Source organism: Melozone crissalis, unplaced genomic scaffold (genome assembly GCF_028551555.1).
Source record: "Melozone crissalis strain CALT ecotype California unplaced genomic scaffold, PUWL_Pcris_2 ptg000156l_1, whole genome shotgun sequence".
Lineage (NCBI taxonomy): Eukaryota > Metazoa > Chordata > Aves > Passeriformes > Passerellidae > Melozone > Melozone crissalis.
This window is the reverse complement of record NW_026535927.1, coordinates 347,025-367,556: the sequence shown is the minus strand read 5'-3', so window position 1 is coordinate 367,556 and position 20,532 is coordinate 347,025. Positions and strand designations below refer to the sequence as shown.

General features: G+C 47.3%; 1 protein-coding gene across 1 annotated transcript in view; it reads right to left on the bottom strand.

Annotated features, from left to right (window-relative positions):
• The window catches only part of LOC128948757 (CUB and sushi domain-containing protein 2-like), a 142,434-nt gene that overhangs the window by 54,652 nt on the left and 67,250 nt on the right, over positions 1-20,532 (bottom strand). The window contains exons 18-27 of the mRNA XM_054293519.1: positions 19,794-19,963; positions 17,060-17,216; positions 16,295-16,486; positions 14,071-14,197; positions 9,411-9,613; positions 7,902-8,093; positions 4,557-4,695; positions 3,508-3,695; positions 1,406-1,600; positions 540-656 (exon numbers count right to left, since the gene is read on the bottom strand). Of these exons, the coding sequence (XP_054149494.1) occupies positions 540-656; positions 1,406-1,600; positions 3,508-3,695; positions 4,557-4,695; positions 7,902-8,093; positions 9,411-9,613; positions 14,071-14,197; positions 16,295-16,486; positions 17,060-17,216; positions 19,794-19,963 (1,680 nt within the window). The remainder of the gene's footprint in view (positions 1-539; positions 657-1,405; positions 1,601-3,507; positions 3,696-4,556; positions 4,696-7,901; positions 8,094-9,410; positions 9,614-14,070; positions 14,198-16,294; positions 16,487-17,059; positions 17,217-19,793; positions 19,964-20,532) is intronic.

Sequence of the window (20,532 nt, the reverse complement as noted above, 5' to 3'; positions counted from 1 at the left end):
GAGAATCCCCTGAGCTGAACCAGACCCCAAGGACCGTCCAGTCCAAGCCCTGACCCCCCAGGATTCCCAACATTCCAAACTGGGATTTCTTTTCCCAGCACAACCTCTGTCCTGCGTTTCAGCTGCCTTTATTCCAGGCAGGGAGTGACAGCCTGGAAAAATGGGAGCCTTTTATTTATCCCCAAATTCCAGAGGCAGCACCAGACTCCCCTGGCTTCATTAACTCAACATTTTCCCACTGATTCCCAGCCCACTGGGAATTTCCTGTGGCTCATTACCCTTTCCCTGCCTAGGGAACACGAGGCGCAGAATTCCACTGAGGAATTATAATTATTGATTAGCTGCAATGGACAAAATTGGACAAATCCAGAATTTTCTCTGACTCCAGCACAAAGAGCACCCAACAGCACCTCCTGCTACCTCTCCTGCTACCTCCTCTCCCATCTTCCTTATCTCCAGTTCTGGATGAACTTAGAAAAATTATCATTAAAAACCCAGCAAATAAGAAGAGAATCCCATAAAAATTCCAAGCATGGTACCATAGTCCTTGGGCACGACGATGGAGTACAGGCACACATGGCCACTGGTGTAGTTTTGGGGATAATTTGGGGACAGGACGACTCCATCTGAGCCTGTGTACTGCCCGCCACAGGGAGCTGCAAGGGAAAAGGATCATGGAGCATCCCTGGAGCCTGGAAATGTCCCCAGCCACCATCCCCTGCTCCAGGTGCTGCTGCCTGAAAGTTCTCATTGGAAAAATCAGGTTTATCCCACCCTGAGTTTGTGCTGGAATTATCAAACCACTAACTAATGTGGGATTTGCTCTGTTCCCCACTCACAGCTGGGGATGAGCTCCTTTTGCCACCTTTCCTCAGTTTTTCCTGCCACAGCCTTCCCAAATTAGGGATTTCACTCCTTCCCCCCACCAGCTGCCTCTTGATCCCCTTCTCAGCTCAAATCTGACTGCAAACCATGAAGTCAGAAAAGAAAATAAAATAACCACAGATAAACCCTAAGGAAAAACCCCTTGTTTTGTCACTGAGCTCTGTCCCTGCTCAGCAACACCCAAGACTGAGGGTTTGGATTGGCAAGGATCAGGTTTAGCCAAGGTTTAAGAGGATTCCTGACTCCTGTCCTGTGCCAGGCACTGAATCAGTCATGTCCAGTTTCCTGTCTGTCTCCAAGAAAACCCTCAAGAAAACTCCCCAAAATCAGCTCTTCCTTTAAAAAAAGAGCTGTTAAACCCCTGAAAAACAATGAAATCTAATTCCTGGTAAAACCCCTAAAAAATTATAGAAAAACTGAGAAAACCCCTGTGAATTAACCCCCATTTTTCCATGGAGGATGCATTGAGGGGTCCAGCTCTGGGCAGATCCTCCCCCCAGCCCCTTCCCGTGGGATTTACCTGTACAGGTGGGGCGTGGCTTGTTCCAGGTGGGTTTCCCATCCCCTCCCATCACACAGGTGAGGGTGGGGCCCCCCTCGATGTCGTAGCCCCCATCACAGTAGAAGGTGATGGTGGAGCCCAGCTTCAGGTCTGTGCCCACCCTGGTGCCATTCTTGATGGAGCCTGGGTCAAAGCAGGACTCCCGGGGGTTCTCTGCAGGGAAAGAGATAAAATTTTAAAAAACATATTAAAAAAATGTTAAAAACCAAATTTCCTAGGATTTTTATTCCTCGGGCGCAGCTCCTCTGCTGCTTTGATAAGTGCAATGGGATTTTTTTTAGGATTTTTTTCACCTGAGAATGTGTGGGATTTTCACAAGGACTGGCACCATTTGCAGGGTGTGGATTTGGGATTTGGTTTGGATTCTGGGAGAAGGGAGGCTCCAGTTCCCACCCAGGCACCCAAAATACAAACTCCCTGTTTTGGGAACCACAGACTGGGGAACCCCCTCTGCCCATCACACATTTGTACCCTCAGCCTTTAAATCCTGAAATCCTGGGTTCCCCTGGGTTCAGTGGGGTCTTGAAGGACCATAAGCCAAATCAAAACTCTGATTTCACACAACCCCAGGATCGCTGAGGCTGGAAATTCCCTTCAGGACCATCGAGTCCAAGCTGCGACCCATCCCCACCCTGTCACCAGCCACAAGGACAAATCATATTTGAGATGGGGAGGAATCTCCATCTGGCACAGAGAAATCCTGGATTCCCCATCCCTGAAGTGTCCAAGGCCAGGCTGGATGGAACTGGGAGCAATCTGGGATGGTGGGATTGTTCCTGCCCATGGATGGGTTTTAAAGTCCTTTCCAACCCAAACCAGTCTGGGATTCTTTCATTTATTCCTTGGACACCTCCAGGGGTGGGGATTCCACCCTTTCCAAGGCCTGGCACCTTTTCCATGCAGAAGTTCCTGCTCATGTCCAACCTGAGCCTCCCATAGCACAACTTCAGGCTGCTCCCTCTCATCCTGTCCCTGTTCCCTGGGTGCAGAGGCCAAACCCCACCTTGCTCCACCCTCCTGGCAGGTAGATAGTGAAAAATTCTCTTCCTGCAGAGTTTAAAATCCCATTTCCACATAAAAACTCCAGAGAACACTACAGAGCTGTCAGGACTTAGATATTTTTTTCCTTCTTCTAACAGCTTTTTTTTGGGGGGGTTTTCTTTTCTTTAATTTTTTTCCCTGCCTGCAATATAATTAGAGGCTTTGATTAATCCTGCTCTTTTGTCATTTGGAAATTGCTCATTAAAGACAAGGGCTTTTCTGAGAGCAGTGGCTCTGGGAACAATTCAAGTGTGCTTAAGCATTAAATCAGGGGCTCTCAGATTTTGGGGAAGGTGTGGAAAGGAGAAACAGGAAACTGTAAAGCCCACAGGTTTTGCTTTTGCTTCTCTGCATGAAAAATCAGGTGATCCCATGGTTTCCTGTCCACAGCAGCTGCACCAGGAGATCCAAATGAATGGGGCACAAAAAGATGGGATTTTCTTTTTCCTCAGAGCATCAATTCCCTGTTTTGGAAGCCACAGATTGGTCAACCCCCACTGCTCATCACACATTTGTATCCTCAACCTTTAAATCCTGAAATCTTGGGTTCTCCTGGCTCTGTGGGGTCTTGATGTACAAATTTGGGACACTTTGAGCACCACTTTTTCTCTTTTCCTGTTTCACTCCTTTCCTCTTCACCTCCCTTTCTCCACCCTCTGCTTTGGGGATGCCAAAACACCAGAATTCCCCCTGGAAGGAGCTTTCCACAGCATCTAGAGCCTTGTTCCAAAGAGGTGGAATAATCTGGGAATAAGTAGAGGGAAAGCCCCAGGTAGCTGCTGGTGGGGTCTTGATGCACAAATTTTGGACACTTTTGAGCACCACTTTTCCAGTTTCACTCCACTCCTCTTCACCTCCCTTTCTCCACCCTCTGCTTTGGGGATGCCAAAACACAATAATTCCCCTTGGAAGGAGTTTTCCACAGCACCTAGAGCCTCTCCAGTTGTTCCAACAAGTGGAATAATGTGGGAATAAGCAGAGGGAAAGCCCCAGGTAGCTGCTGAGCCCCCAGCCCTCACCTGTGTACTCGATGACGAAGCCAGCGTTGCTGACGGAGGCGTCGCTCCGGAACGCCAGGAAAAGGCTGTTGCTGCTGCTCTCGATCCTCTCTGGCAGCTGGGAGCCATAAAAACTCCCAATCAGAGGGCTCAGGGAGTCAGGCCCATCGTAGATGTGCAGGAAATCGTAGCCAGGCTCCAGGCTGAAGCTGCAAAAGCAAAGGAGGAGAGCTTGGGGTCAGGACATATTAGTGGAGAATTCCGCGTTGATGTTCTGGGATGTGGAAACCCGGGGCAGGGACTGGCTGCTCCTGCTCCAAAATCCTGCCAGGCAGAGGAAATTCCTGCCTCTATCCATGTCTGAGGGATCCAGGAGTAGGGATGGAGTCAAGGGGTTGGGATGGGGTTGGTCTCAGAGCTGCAGCTGCTGCAGGGATTCCTGGGCTGTGCCACATCATGTTCTATTTATTTCTGGGGTGGAAGGAATGATGAATCTGACTCCATGTTCTCAGAAGGCTGATTTATTATTTTATGATACTGTATTATATTAAAGAATGCAAACTAAACTACACTAAAGAATATAGAAGGTTAAAGAGATAATAATGAAAACTCGTGACTCTCTCCAGAGTCCTGACACAGTTTGGCCCTAATTGGCCAAAGAGTGAAAACAACTCACAGCAGAATCCAATGAAACAATCACCTGTGCGTAAACAATTTCCAAACACATTCCACATGTGAGCAAAACACAGGAGAAGCAAATCAGATAAGAATTGTTTTCCTTTTTCTCTGATTCTTCTCAGAAGAATCCCGGCCAAAGGGATTTTTGGATTTTTCCAGAAAATATGTGACAATGTTCTGTCTATCAAAGAGGAACTGCAGCTGGAATAAGAGGATCTCCTCCCCAAAAAATGTCTGGGAACAGATTATCCAGGGACATGGGACAGCTCCATCAGATTCCTTCCCAAAGTTCAGACATCCACACCCAGATCCTCCCTCCCCTCTCTGTGGCCATGGCACCAAACCATGCGTCCCCTCCCCAAGGCTATGGCACCAAACCCTTGTGTACTCACACGCTGAACACCAGGGCAATGACATAGTCAGGGGACACTGTCAGCTTCCAGTCACACTCCTTCCCTGGGGGATATGGCTCTGGGTACTGTGGGGACAGGATCACCCCAGCCGGGCCCGTCAGGATCCCGCCACACGGAGCTGCAGGAAAACCACCAAGGGTGAGCCTCTTGTGAAAAATGCGTATTTTATGATCGGCTTTTTGCAAATATTCAAATGAATGTTATATGTGTTGTGTTAGGAAGTAATGCTGGATTAATCCTCTTAAGTAGTGTGTTAAATATAGTTTTAGGTTATAACAAAATGTTAAAATAGAAACTATGCTATGTAGGATACTTTTTTAAAGAAAGGACTCGCATTGAGATAGCAGCCACAGGACACCTAAATCTTTCAGAAAAAAAGAATTTATTGCCCTCTTATCAAAAGAAACTAACTTCTTCCCACCTCAAAGGTGCTGTTAGGATTCAGAGGAAGAAGCTGACACTGCCCAGACAGAATCCTGTATTTGAATGGAATTTATGCATCATGTATGAGGTGTTTGAATATGCAACAGGTTATTTTTTTTAACGGTTAATCGTTTGTTAACTGTGTCCTTTTTCAGGCTCATGCTGCCCAGAAAAGGTCCCCGGACCGTCTGTAACTCTTTGTATTTATTGTCTCATATTCTCCTAATTCAATTTGTCCAAATTATTATTAATTAATATTAATAATTATTATATAGAATAGAATTAATGTTAATTAATTCTAATTGTATTACTATTTTTATAACCATTTTATTACTATTAAACTTTTAAAATTTCAAAAACAAGTGATTGGCGTTTTTCACAATTTAGAGCACGCAGACTTCCAAAGCACCAAATGGGAAGCAGGAATGGAATAAAATAAAGGAGATGTGATAGACAGAGGGGATTGAGACAGCACAGAATCCTTGTGGGGCATTTTAGTGGGAAGTGACCCTGAGGCTCATGTAGGACATGAGGTTGTGGTGGCTCTGCCAGGTGAGGGCTCTGTCAAACACCTCAAAGAGATCTCTGGATGCCACCAGGACCTTCCTAAAATCCATAAGTGAAGAGCCAGGAGGGAGAGAGAGGGAGAAATTCCACTTTCCTGCTGCATTTATGGAAGTCCCTGTCAAGGCCTGCTCGCCCGTAACGAGGTGAAAACACGTCTGGGCCTAAATGGCTCTGTCGTGTTTACTCCACTTCCCAGCACATTAAATGCCAAGCTGATTGAAAAATCAATTATTGCTTTTTTAAGGCTCAAAGTGCCTGCTCGTGTTTCTCACCGTGGCAAAACATGACTGATATTTTTCCTGTCAGTTTTTTATTATGCAGGCTCTTTGTGAGGGCTCGGAGGTTTCCCAGATCGGCCCTCACGTATTTGGGGTGAAAGGAAGGGGGTCTGAGAGCAGATAAAGAGTGGGAAATGAACTGGGATGGGATAAAAATGATGGGATAAATCTTGGAAACATTTTCCATGAAGGAATGAGCATGTGGAATTTGATAAAGAAAAGTATCAGGTAAAACCCAGTGGGGCTTGTCTAGAAATGCCATAGTAGGGATTAGAGAGCTTTTTCAAGTCCAAAAATGGAGAAATGTCATCCTTCTGGGACACACCAGGAAACCACAGCACAGATATGGAAAATTTGGCTGAAAGTCCCCCAAAAATACCTTGGAGAAACCACCAAACTTCCCACATTTGGGATGGAATGAGAGCAGGGAGAGCACAGCCTGTGGGGAGGTCTGAGAGCAGCTACAGAGTGGGAAATGAGCTGGGATGGGATAAAAATGATGGGATAAATCTTGGAAACATTTTCCATGAAGGAGTGAGCATGTGGGATTGTCCTGTGAGCTTTGATAAAGAAAAATATCAGGAAAAATATCAGGTAAACCCCAGTGGGGCTGGTCTAGAAATGCCATAGTACCTGTTAGAGAGCTTTTTCAAGTCCAAAAATGGAGAAATGTTATCCTTCTACTGAAATCACAGTACAGATATGGAAAATTTGGCTGAAAGTCCCCCCAAAAATGCCTTGGAAGAACACACCAGCATCTCTTCTGTGCCCATTCATCCCAATTTTAACCCCAAGGGTGCCTTCCCCTCCCATACTGTAACGTCAGGGGAAAACTCTGCAGAAACTGAAATCTAAGGACTCATTTTTGAAAAGCCTGAGGGAGACAAGTGTTCAACACCCTCGGATTCCTTTGAAAATCCCACCCAGAGTCTCCAAAGGGTTTGAAGCAGGAGCTGGACCCAGCCAGTGGTGCCTGGGACTGGGAGGGATGCAGACTTCAAATGGCCCAAACCTCCCGGGGCTCTCCCAGCCTGGATTGTTTCACAGTGGTGCCACAAAGAGGGGAAAACGCATCTGAAATGCTAAATACCCCCAGTCAGCCCTAAATTTAACACTGAGTTTTCCCAGTTTAGCTCCAACTAGGCTGCCTCTCCCCCAGTTACTGATATTTCACTGATTATTCCTCCAAATCCTTTGTCACTTCATATTAAAATTGGCTGGGAAAAAAACTATAAACAATTGAAGTATAATTTGAAGTACAATTTGAAGTATTAGAAAATCAGCATTTTTAATCACAGCTGTGGAGACCTGAAGGATATTTTTTTAAAAATATTTCTTGATTTTTTAAGATGTGTGGAGTGAAATTTTATAACAGGGTTCAGGATGGATCTGTGTCCATGAATTCAGGATGTGGATCTGTGTCCATTGGTTTAGAACATGGACCTGTGTCCCTGGGCTCAGAACATGGACCTGTGTATATGGGTTCAGGACATGGATTTGTGTCCATGAATTCAGGACGTGGATCTGTGTCCATGGATTCAGGTCATGGATCTGTGTCCATGGGTTTAAAACATGGATCTGTATCCATGGGCTCAAGACAGGGATCTGTGTCCACGGAGTTAAAACAAGCATCTGTGTCCACAGATTAAGCACAGGGATCTATGTCCATGTGCCCAGGACATGGATCTGCATCCATGGGCACAGATCATGGATCTGTGTCCATGGATTCAGATGACAGATCTGTGTCCATGTGCTCAGATAATGGATCTGCATCCCTGGGCTCAGATCATGGATCTGTGTCCATGGATCCAGGTCACAGATCTGCATCCATGGGTTTAGAACATGCATCTGCATCCATGGGCTCAGAACAGGGATCTGTGTCCATGGATTCAGGACAGGGATCTGTGTCCCTGGGCCCAGAACATGGCCCTGTGTCCATGGATTCAGGACATGGATCTGTCCATGGATTCAGGTCGTGGATCTATGTTCGTGTGCCAGGACATGGCCTTGTGTCCATGGATTCAGGTCACAGATCTGTGTCTGTTTCCTTGTGTACCTGTGCAGGTGGGAGGGTCAGGCTGCCAGAAGAACCTGTTCTGGATCTGCACACAGGTGATCTGGGCCTCCCCTTGCAGGCTGTAGCCGGGGTTGCACTGGAAGGTGATGGAGTCCCCGGCCTCCCGGCTGTCCCCGCTCCGGCTCCCGTTCTGGGGGATTCCTGGGTCGTTGCAGGATGTGGCTGTGGACACTGCAGGGAATTAAAAGCACTCCTGAATATCAATGTTTATTTAACACCAGGCCTGCAGCACTGGCTGCCCTCAGGCTCTGTCCTTACCCAGACATCCAGGCCATGCCTTGTTTCCCCATCCCTCCTCCTTCAGCATCCCACAAAGTTCCCCGACACACAAAAAGTGCTTTTCCCTTTGCTCTGAGCATCTGCCACTCCAGCTGGGAAAGGCTCTGGGGACCAGCAAGTTCAAGAGCAGCACCCAGGGAGCAGCTTTGATGTAGAATTGTGCACATGGCTGTTTACTCCATCAGGCCAGACACCCACTGATCCTCCACGGTGCTTTTGGAGAGTTCTGTGCCAAGGCACATGCTGCAAAATCAACTCAGCCACCAGCACTTCACGCTTTCCCCTGAGTGCCAGAGAAATTTAGCCTCAAGATCTGTGAAGCATCAAGCCTGACCTTTCAGAAATGTGTTTGTTTCCTTTCCAGACTTGTTGCTGCCTCTCTTTGAGGTCTGAGATGTCCCCTGAGCTGGGGACAGGCAAAGCTTCGCTGCTGCCTGAGCTCAAGGTCTGCCAACAGCACATGGATTTACCAGCAGGGAAAATCCTGGAGTAATAGGAGTTTTGTGAGCTTATCCACCTCATTAAAGGTCCCAAGATCCCAAAGTGGACAGGTCTGAGCTCAGGTCTGGCTGCTTAGTCACACCTGCTGAACAAAGGCTTTGAGCAGGAGCAGTCAATAAAGCCCAGCTCCAGATCAGGAGCTTATTTCCTGCTAAGTTGATGAGAGTCTGTTACAGCCAGGCAGTTTAGAGAAAGCTGCTCTTGAAAGAGCCAGAGGAAATCCCTCTCTTTCTGTGCAGCTGGAGATAAGGAAGTTAACAGCCCAGGCTGGTCCTTCCTGGCAGGATGAGACACAAATGTGGCAAAAAAACCCCAGGATGGCACCGCTGTGCTGCGTAACACAAAGCTCTGCCTCTGTCTGGGTCATCCCAAAGCTCTGAAACCCAGCAGAAATTCTCCCCAAAATGCTGCCTTGTTCCCCCAGCCAAGCAAGACACCCTAGACAGAAAGTTATGGAAAGAAAAAACAGAAAACCCAAACTTGGGAAGATGTTTCAATGTGTCTCAGTCCAGGCAAAGTCACATCATCACTCACCCAACCACTCCCTGTTTTTATCACTCCAAAACAACTGCACAAACCTGAACATTCCATAAATATTGGAATATATCACCCTAAATAATTGAAATTAATATGTTTGCAGGGCTGAGGTTTGGTTGGGGTTTCCCTCTGGGTCTGGTCAGGTTTTTGAGGAACCCCTGCCCATCCCACCTGAGAACTGGATGGCAAAGCCCTGCTTGCTGGTGAAGAAGTCGGTGTTGAACTGCAGGATGACGGAGTTGAAGGTGCTGTGGATGTCCCCAGGCAGCCCCGAGCCGCTCATCTCCTTCAGCAGGATCCCGTTCTCCACCGGCCCGTCCCAGATCCGCAGCACGTCGTGGAACTCCTCGGTGTGGAAAACCATGAAATGGAGCCTGAGGGGCAAAAAACACCCGAAATTCAGGCCTGGAGTGTGGTTTGTGCCAAATTCAGGCAGCCAGGCTCACACAGAATGTGTTGTTTCATCTGGAATTCAGGCCTGGAGTGAGGTTTGTTGTGGTATTTTTTGAGTCTTGAATTTGACTCCATGTTTTTAGAAGGCTAATTGATTATTTTATTATATTATACAAATTATACTAAATTTTATGTTACATCATTATTATATTATATTATATTACATTATATATTATATTATATTATATTATATTATATTATATTATATTTACATGATATTATTTATATATATTTACATATGTTGATATTATATATATATAATATAATTTATATTATATTACTTATAGATTATTATTATTATTATTATTACTACTAAATATTATGTTCTATATATTATATAAATTATACTAAACTACACTAAAGAATAGAGAAAGGATAAAGACAGAAGGCTAAAGGATAAAAATGAATCTCGTGACTCTTTCCAGAGTCTGACACAGCCTGACTGTGATTGGTTATTAAGTTAAAACAATTCACACAAAACCAATGAAACAATCACCTGTTGGATAAACAATCTCTAAATTACATTCCAAAGCAGCAAAACACAGGAGAAGCAAATCAGATAATTATTGTTTTCATTTTTCTCTGAGGCTTCTCAGCTTCCCAGGAGAAGAAATCCTGGTGAAGGGATTTTTCAGACATCCCCAAATCCCACCCTGTCCTTGGGGGTGTTGTCCAAACCCTCCTGGAGCTCTTGGGAATGTGAGCATTCCCTGGGGATGGAGCAGGAGTTGATCCCATCCACTCCTGCACTCCAATCCCACCTGGACAGGAGGAATTTCCCTGTCCCTGTTTGTCACTGCCCCATTTTCCCTCTGGCACAGCAAAATCAGGCCAAGCATGGGCAACTCAACCCCAGTGTGAAACGGGGACAGAAACCTAGAAACAGAAAAAAAAACTTCTGTAAAAAATAAACCCATCAGGTGCTGTGCTGAAATCCCTGCCAGCCCACAGAGGCAAACAGGGAAGCTTTCACTTGGCTGCTTTCCCATTTATCTGGGGCAAACATAAATAAATCAGGGGAGAGACATAAAAAAAAGGGGGAGGAAAAAAAAAAAAAAAAAGAAAAAAGCCCCACTGCAAAATCCTCAGGAACAAAATGATGCCCAGAGAAGCTGGGAGAAACCAAAAGAGCTGAATCATAAATCTCCCAAGCAGAGACCTTGAGCAAAGAGAAATAAAGCCAGGCCTGAGGAAAATCAGGATGGATGGTGCAGAGCTGTTCTCCACGGCTGCCTTGCTGTGATTAGGTTTGTTCCCAGCCTTAACTGGGCCCAGTGAGCCAGAACTGCTGGGAAAAACTAAAAACTCATCCCTGGAGACCTTGGGATCAGGGGGAGGCTGCCAGGGGTTGAGCTGGGCTGGGGGGACACCCTGGAACTGCCACCAGCAGCTCCAGGGCTGCCTAAACCACCCCATTTATCTGAGAAAAAACAAATTCAGGGGGAGAACACCTGGATGATCCAGGTGATCAGGCTGGAATCTGCTGGGGTATCAGATATGGAGTTCTCTGGAGCAAATCCAGCTATTCCACATTGACATCTCAGCTTTTCCCTCAGCCTGAGGTGTGAGACCAGGCACAGCCCCTGCTGCAGCAGACAATGGAGGGGAAAGGAGTTTTATTCATGAGGGGAAAGGAGTTTTATTCCTGAGGGGAAAAGAAATTGTATTCCTGAGGGGAAAGGAATTCTATTCCTGAGGGAAAGGAATTTTATTCTTGAGGGGAAAGGAGTTTGATTCATGAGGGGAAAGGAGAAGAAATTCCATTCCTGAGGGGAAAGGAATTCTATTCCTGAGGGGAAAGGAATTTTATTCCAGAGGGAAAGGAATTTTATTCCTGAGGGGAAAGGAATTCTATTCCTGAGGGGAAAGGAATTTTATTCCAGAGGGAAAGGAATTTTATTCCTGAGGGGAAAGGAATTCTATTCCTGAGGGGAAAGGAATTTTATTCCAGAGGGAAAGGAATTTTATTCCTGAGGGGAAAGGAATTTTATTCGTGCACTCTGACAATCCCAAATATTTCTCAATTATAGGCATGGAAATGCAGTAAAAAACAAACAAAAAATCCCACAAAAAAACCCAAACCAAACCAAACCAAACAAAAAGAACCTCAAACAAACAAACAAGCACCAAAAAAAAACCCCCCAAAAAACCCCAAAAAACCCCAAACCAACAAACAAAAAAACAAACAAAAAAAACCCAAACCAACAAACCAAAACAAAAGAAACCAAACAAAAAACCCCAAACATCAACACCCAAACCAAACCAAACCCAAAACAAAACCAATAACCAAATTAGAAACTGGGGAGATTATATTTATGTAAATATAAGTGTGAGAGTGGGGAAGCTCTGCCAGTTTAGCAAGGAGCAGAGAGGAGAGCCCAGCTCTACCCTGAGTGTGAACAACCCTTGGTCCCTGTGGGTCCCTTCCAGCTCTGGGTATTTTCTCTGCTGTTTTTAGATGAAACTCTGCAAAGTGGAACCTGTCAATACCCATGAAAATGGGAATTAACAACATCAGTGGAATTTCACAACACTGGGCTCAGGGGTTGACCACAACTCTGCCATGTCTCTGTGTCCTCTGCTCCCAGCTGGGTAAGGAATTTCCATCCATTTTCCACACAACCTCCTGCTTTTCCTCCACCTTCCTCCTCACCCCCAGCCCAACCAAGGCACTCCAAGCCCCCTCTGCAAGAGCAGCCCTTTCCCTTTCATGGCTCTGAGGTGCAGACTCATTTTTCTCGCTGTCTCACCCCCCCTGCCCTTCCCCTGGTGCTGCGCAGCTACAGCTTCATTCCAAAAGCTCTGGTGATTAATTTTCATGTAAGTTATAAATGAGAGCTTTATGCAATTGTATCATGCGTGAAGAGGATTATTTTTCCAATGGATTACCATAAAAATGAAGTTGCTGGGAATGTGCTCTCTCCACTCCCCTGAGATCAGCTGTGCTGCTGCTGGGGCTGGGAGATGAAAGGGGCAGGGAGAGGGAGCTCTGATCCCTGGGAAGGGCAGGGTCACCAGGTGTGTGCGGCTCTGACACCTTCCAGAACCTTCTCCTTTCACTGCTGGCCTCTTCCAAGCCTTTGGTTGATCCCAAACCTCTGCTCATGCTTTTAGGGATTACAAGAGCAAAGTTGCTGAAGCAGCCTTTGGATAGGGGGGAAAAAGGGACTTCTCTACTCTGTCCTATAAAAACCTTTTCCAGGAGAACAAAAATAGAGGAGATTTCGAGTGGAAGCTGCCTGTGCAGGGATTCAGCTGTTTTTGCTGTGCTTTTCCTCCTCTGCTCACACCCAAGCCCATCCATTATTGAGCCATTCTGAAGGGCAGCGCTAATGGAGGGAATTTCTGCATGAAATAAAAATGTGAAAACACCAGGCCAAACCTGCCTCCAGCAGAACTCCACGGGCTAAAAGCAGCACAGAGCTCACCCTGAGGGCCAGGCTGTGCTGGGATGGGTGCTGAGGCAGCAGGGAGGAGAAAATGGGATGGAGAGGGAAGGAATTCAGGATGGAACAGCAATGGGCTTGGGGTGAGCCAGGAATGGCTGAGAAGCACTGGGAACTCTGATGGGAGAGGATTACTACTACTATTATTATTATTATTATTATTATTATTATTATTATTACTACTACTACTACTACTATTATTTATCATTATCATCATTATTATTATTGTTGTTGTTATTCAGAACTTTTAAGGTGCATTTCTCCCCCTCAAATCCCACTCAGTCAAAGCTTGGCTTGCCCAAATATTCCAGTTTTTTTGTGGGTTTTGGCCAGCCTGGAATCCCTGGGAACACCCAGGGCAGCCCTGAAGGGTTTGGCAAACATCACTCAGGGGGTGGTGGGGCAGAAGTGAAGGATCAGGGAGAAGGAATTCCCTGGATTCTGGGACATTCCCTGTGATTTCCTACAACACCCCCATTCCAGGATTGTGTGGCCATTCAGCACTTTTGGGATGTTCCTCATTGATCTGGTGGAAAAAAGGGTTTGATTCTGGATGCATCCCATTAAGGAGAGGGGTGGGAAGCTGTCCATGGGCACCAAAGCTCATCTGGGATGTCTGAGCTCAGGAACACCATGGGCAGGACCAGGACATGGTCTGGTGTCACCACCCAGGGCTGAAAACAGAGGAGCAGTGATGCCTCTGGGGGCTCTGAGCAACCTGGGAAATAAACCCCATAAATCCTCAATCCCATCCTAAACCATTCCCTGATTCTGGAACCAACGCAGTGACTTCTCCCTGCTCGTCCCTCAGCTTCTCCCTCCTTTGCTTTATTTAATTTTTGATCTTTGTTTCTGCGAGAAATCCGTGGGGATTTTTTTGAAAAAACCAGCTCCAAGTGGGAAAGAAGCCAAACCACAGGAGCCCAGCTCACCCAATGGTGCACCCAGGCTCTGCCTCGATGGTCCAGATGCAGTTGAGGTTGTGGTCGTAGGGAGTTGGGTATCCTGGAGAAAGGATCCGTCCCGAGGTCTCTCCTCTGATTGTCCCTCCACACTCAGCTGGAACAAAAATATTTATGGGGTTAGGGAGGAGATTTGTGGCTTTCTGTGGCTCTTGCTTGGCAACAAGCTCACCCTGCAACAGAGATTATTCCTGGCTTTTTCCAGGGATTCTAAAAGCTTACAAAGATGAAGGGAATTGTTGAATTCAGCTGAGTTATCAGAGTTATTCTGAATTTCTGAACACCTGGCAAAGCTTCCCTGCACCTTTCTGAATCTCCAGGGAGCAAAAGCAGAGCCTGTCAGGATCCTGATTCCCTGCTCCACACGTGGGGGTGAAGGAGCTCTGCTCCTCTGCTTGGATTCATCAGAAAATGAAGGATAAGAAGCCAAAGAACTTGTAAATGTCGCTGTAAATGAACTGCAAAGAATGTGAGGATTTGGAGTAATTTCCATAACATATCCATTCAAATTCTGTAATTTTCATTTTTTTCCGTTTTCTTTCATTTCTTTTTAATTTCCACACGCTCAGACACGGCCTCATATCCAACACACGAAGAGCAAACAGGCTGAAGGTTAAGAAAACGCACAAATGGCGGAGATTTATCTTTTTACATCAATAAATGAGGCTGAAATCCCAGCCAAGGACTGGCCCTGCCTCCTGGGAGAGGGAACACGGAGTGCCAGGGGCTGAGCACATCCCTGGGTGTGCAGATCTCCCAGGGGACTCGGTGTCCAACAACTCCCCCATGTCCTGGGCATGGCAGGACGGGAATCAGCAATCAGCCCCATTCATTTAACACACAGAACCCCAAAGCGGAATTTGGAAGAGCTGCAGGTGAAAAGGGAACTCTGCAAAGGGAATTGAAATGTCTGGGGATGGGATCAGGTGTCAGGCAGCTCTGAAATAAAACTGGCTCTGAGCTGTCACACAGGACACACGTTGGTGTCACTATCAGGAGGTGGCACTCACTTCAACATGTCCAGAGTGAAAGGACAAGGCTGGAACAGCACAAGGAAGCAAAAATCCCTTGTCAAATGTGGGTTTAGGGCAGAGGGTTTCATGTTAGAGCTGCTTCAGGTGCTCTCTGTCTCATACAGGAGCCTCACCACGTTAATTAGTGGAGATGGGCAATTAACAGCAGAGTTAATGTCCATGGATCAGCAAAGGGTGGTCAGGGTGGGGAATCCAATTTCCTGGAGGTGCAGGAGGTGTCTCCATCTTGAGATGCCTCACAGAGGAGCCTCACCGCAACTTAATTAGTGCAGATGCAATTAACAGGAGAGTTAATGTCACATGGATGAGCAAAGCAGGGACAGAAGGTGGCCAGGGAGTGGGATCCAAGGAAATCACTTCCAGGAAGTTTTTCCATCTCAAGGACCCTCACCACAGACAACTTAATTAGTGCAGATGCAATTAACAGCAGAGTTAACGTCAATGGATCAGCAAAGCGTGGTCAGGGCATGGAATCCACAAGGAAATAATTTCATGGAATCCACAAGGAAAGAATTTCCTGGAGGTTTTGGAGGAGCAGGAGGTGTCTCCACCTTGAGATGCCTCACAGAGGATCCTCACCACAACTTAATTAGCGTAGATGGGAGTAATTAATAGCAGAGTTAATGTCAATGGATCAGCAAAGCTAGGACAAAAAAATGGTCAGGGTAGGACCATTTTTTGTAGGGTAGGGTGTGGGACCAAGGGTGTTCAGGGTGTGTGATCCAAATCTCGGTCTGGAGAGTGCTGGAGGAGCAGGAGGTGTCTCCATCTCGAGGACCCTCACCACACACAACTCAATTAGTGCAGATGCAATTAACAGCAGAGTTCATGTCAGTGGATCAGCAAAGCAGGGACCAAGGATGTTCAGGGTGTGGGATGCCAGGAAATCTCTCCTGGAGAAGGAGGAAGGAGAAGGGGAAGGAGGAGGAGGAGGAGGAGGAGGAGAAGGAGGAGAAAGAGGAGAAGGAGGAGAAAGAGGAGAAGGAGGAGAAGGAGGAGAAGGAGAAGGAGGAGGAGAAGAGAAGGAGGAGGAGGAGGAGGAGGAGAAAAAGGAGGAAAAGAAAGAGAAGGAGGAGGAGAAGGAGGAGGAGAATAAGGAGGAGAATGAGGAGGAGAATAAGGAGAAGAAGGAGAAGGAGAAGGAGGAGAAGGTGTCTCACCCACACAGGTCGGCAGGGGCCGGTCCCAGGCTCTCCTCTCCCCAGTCAGGCACACCAGCACCCTGGTGCCTCTCAGGGTGTAGCCAGGGTCACAGCTGAAGGACACTGAGCTGCCAGCAAAGTGTCCCTCGTCGTGCACCTTGTACCCAAACTGGGGCACGCCGGGGTCCTCGCACTTGATGAGCTCAAAACCTGCACAGGGAGCAAGGGCAGCTGTTGGCAGCAGGGATTTCACAGCCAGGAGGGTCTCACACAAAGCCACGGTGGGGTTTTCTTCTTACAATGATTTGTTGGGGAGCAAAGGGGCCATTCGGAAATCAGAAGGGTTTTAATTAATGTTGGAGTTTTGATCTGGATTTCGGGATCGCTACAGGCTTGACAGGAATAGTTTGATCAGATCCCAGGGAACAGGGACAGGGGAAGAGGAAACAGCCTTGACCCGTGCCAGGGGAGGTCAGGTTGGACACCAGCAGGAATTTCTGCATGGAAAGGGTTGGAAGGGGCTGCCCAGGGAGGTTTGGAGTGCCCATCCCTGGAGGTGTCCAAGGAACAGCTGCATGTGGCACTCAGTGACAAGCTGGGGATCAGGCACAGCTTGGACTGGGTGGGCTTGGAGGGCTTTCCCACCCTCAATAATCCTGGGATGCTGTGCTCTCCCACACTCCAACTCCACTTTGGGTACAAGATCACCCCAGAAAGGACTCTTTGCTCATGTGCAACACAAAACCACAAAAATACACCTTGACCTGTGGGATTGGAACTCACTGGAGAACTGCAGCTCGAAGCCCTTGCTGGTGTTGGCAGGGTCAGTGATGAACTCCAGCCACATGGAGCTGGAGGTGCTGTTGATGCTGGTGCCCAGCAGCTCCGAGCGGCTGAAGGTGCCCAGCAGCCGGGCAGAGCTGTTGGTGCCATCGTAGACCTAGGAGGGACAACAAATCCAGCCTGGAAAAGCCATTCCTGGGATCAAACCATCACTGCCCAGAGGGGCTCTGGCTGCTCCTGGATCCCTGGAAGTCTCCAAGGCCAGGCTGGATGGGGCTTGGAACAACCTGGGACAGTGGAAGGTGTCCCTGCCCGTGGATGATCCTTAAGGTCCCTTCCCACCCAAACCATTCCAGGATTTCCTTAAGGTCCCTTCCCACCCAAACAATTCCAGGATTTCCTTAAGGTCCCTTCCCACCCAAACCATTCCAGGATTTCCTTAAGGTCCCTTCCCACCCAAACCATTCCAGGATTTCCTTAAGGTCCCTTCCCACCCAAACCATTCCAGGATCTCCTTAAGGTCCCTTCCCACACAAACCATTCCAGGATCTCCTTAAGGTCCCTTCCCACCCAAACCATTCCAGGATCTCCTTAAGGTCCCTTCCCACACAAACCATTCCAGGATCTCCTTAAGGTCCCTTCCCACCCAAACCATTCCAGGATTTCCTTAAGGTCCCGTCCCACCCAAACCATTCCAGGATCTCCTTAAGGTCCCTTCCCACCCAAACCATTCCAGGATTTCCTTAAGGTCCCGTCCCACCCAAACCATTCCAGGATTTCCTTAAGGTCCCTTCCCACCCAAACCATTCCAGGATCTCCTTAAGGTCCCGTCCCACCCAAACCATTCCAGGATTTCTCTGCAGTTTCACTGAGCTCCAGAATAGAGAAATGATGAGGAATTCATCCCACCTAGTCCCTGATCTGCTCACAGCAACACCCTGGGTTTGTCCTTTGGGGTTTTTTTTTGGGAAGAACCAGCAGCTCCTGATAAATGCCCTCATTTGGGGTCACCTCAAATTAAGGAATTTGCTCCTGGCACTGAGCTGATCCTGAGTATTGGAGGGAAAAGGGAAGGAAAGAACCAACCCACTCTGAATTCCAGCTTCAGGCTGGAAAAGCAACTCCAACCCTCCAGGATTTGTCCTACAGGTGATCCAGGAGTGGTTCCTGGATCCACAAGTGCAAACAGGGACAAATCCTTCAGGCAATGTGAGCTGAGATCCAGGGATATCAAACTAAAAGTCTGATTTGATGGAACTCCACAGTGCTGCCCACCTGAGGAGCAGCATTTCCACCCTGGAGGATCTGCACCCTCCTCCTCAGCCCTAATTTACTCTGCACACTGGGCTGCATCTCCTCAACTCTCTTTCCCAAGGAGCAGCTGCTAAAAAATCCACATTTTTCCCCCAGACTGACTCAGAGATGAGCCTTGATTTAAGAAAAACACAAATGGGGGTTTTTTCTTCCTTTTGTGAGGACCAAGAGCAGCTCCTCACCAGTGGAGATCGATAGGAACTTTCCTCAGATGAGCAGCTGATGACAAACCTGCTGAGAAAATGTAATTCCTCTGACAAGGAGTACATTCCTTGCATTAACAGGAAATCTTTCTCCCTTTCCAGTCATTTGTGAGCTGGAAACGTGGATTACGCCTCTCCTGGAGTGTGACACTTCAATGAGGACAGAGGATTCTTGGGAAGATGGCTCAGCACATCCTTGCAATATTAATGCCTCCTTCAAAACCATTCCTTTGGTTAATATAAAAAAAAACTCAGCCTGGATTTGTCTCCTTCTCCACAGAGTCCTGGAGCTTGAATAATCTCAGAAGAGTCTGGAGTTCTGCATTTCAATCAGCCCCTTTTTTGGGGACAAACCAGCCTTGATTCTTCAAAGCACTGAAATAATGCTGAAACCCTAACTATTCTGATGGAGGAGGAGTTTTTCTTGTGCAATTCCAGAGGTGAGAGCTGAATTTTAGCTGGTATAGGGGAAATTTGGGCTTCCAAACTGCCATGGGAATCACTGGGATGACACAGAGGTCGCTTCCACCTAATCCCACCAAAATTTTAGAACCTTTCTGGTGGATGAGGAGTTTTCCCTGTGCAATTCCAGAGGTGAGAGCTGAGGTTTAGCTGGTCTGGGGGAAACCTGGCATTCCAAACTGCCATGGGAATCACTGGCATGACACAGAGGTCGCTTCCACCAAATCCCACCAAAATTTTAGAGCCTTTCTGATGGATGAGGAGTTTTTACTGCGCAATTCCACAGGTGAGAGCTGAGGTTTAGCTGGTCTGGGGGAAATCTGAGCTTCCAAACTGCCATGGAATCAGTCCATGGCATTGGGATGACACAGGTCACTCCCACCTAATCCCATGAGAATTTTAGAGCCTTTCTGGTGGATGAGGAGTTTTCCCTGTGCAATTCCACAGGTGAGAGCTGAAGTTTAGCTGGTCTAGGAGAAATCTGACCTTGCAAACTGCCATGGCAATCACTCCATGGCACTGGGATGACACAGAGATCATTCCCACCTAATCCCACCAAAATTTTAGAGCCTTTCTGATGGAGGAGGAGCTTTCCCTGTGCAGTTCCAGAGGTGAGAGCGGAGGTTTAGCTGGTCTGGGAGAAATCTGCCATGGCAATCCCTCCATGGCACTGGGATGACAAAGAGGTCACCTAATCCCACCAGAATTTTAGAGCATTTAGAGGTGTTGCTCTCCACTGCCCGAGCCAGAATTACCTTGAGGACATCTCCTGCCTCCAGCTCGAAGGTCCTGGCTTTCAGCTGGATGCCCTTGCCAGGCTGGCTCTGGATGGAGTAGATGCACTCGTGGTTGTTGTTGTAGTTCAGGGGGTAGTTGGGCGACAGCAGCACACCCTGGGTGCCCGTCACCGAGGAGCCACACTCAGCTGCAGCGAGACACAAAGGCACATTTCAGTGACCCCACGCGTCTGCTGGCCACAGCACACATGCAGGAGGCGCCTCTGAAGGCCACAGCCGCTCAGCCCCTCCTGCAGCAGCAAGGAGAGGGCTTTTCCCTGTTGGTATTCACTACAACCTGTTGTTATTTACCACAACCATATCTCTACAACCTGCTGGTGTTCACTACAACCTGTTAGTATTCACTACAACCTGTTGGTATTCAGTACAACCTCTTGTTACTCACCAGAACCTGTTGGTATTCACTACAACCTCTTGTAACTCACTACAACCTGCTGATATTCACTACAACCTCTTGTTACTCACTACAACCTGCTGGTATTCACTACAACATGCTGGTATTCCCTACAACCTGTTGTTATTCACTACAACCTCCTGTTACTCACTACAACCTGTTTTTATTCGCTACAATCTGTTAGTATTCACTATAACCTCTTGTTACCCACTACAACCTGTTGGTATTCACTACAACCTGTTGGCATTTACTACAACCTCTTGTTACTCACTACAACCTGCTGGCATTTACTACAACCTCTTG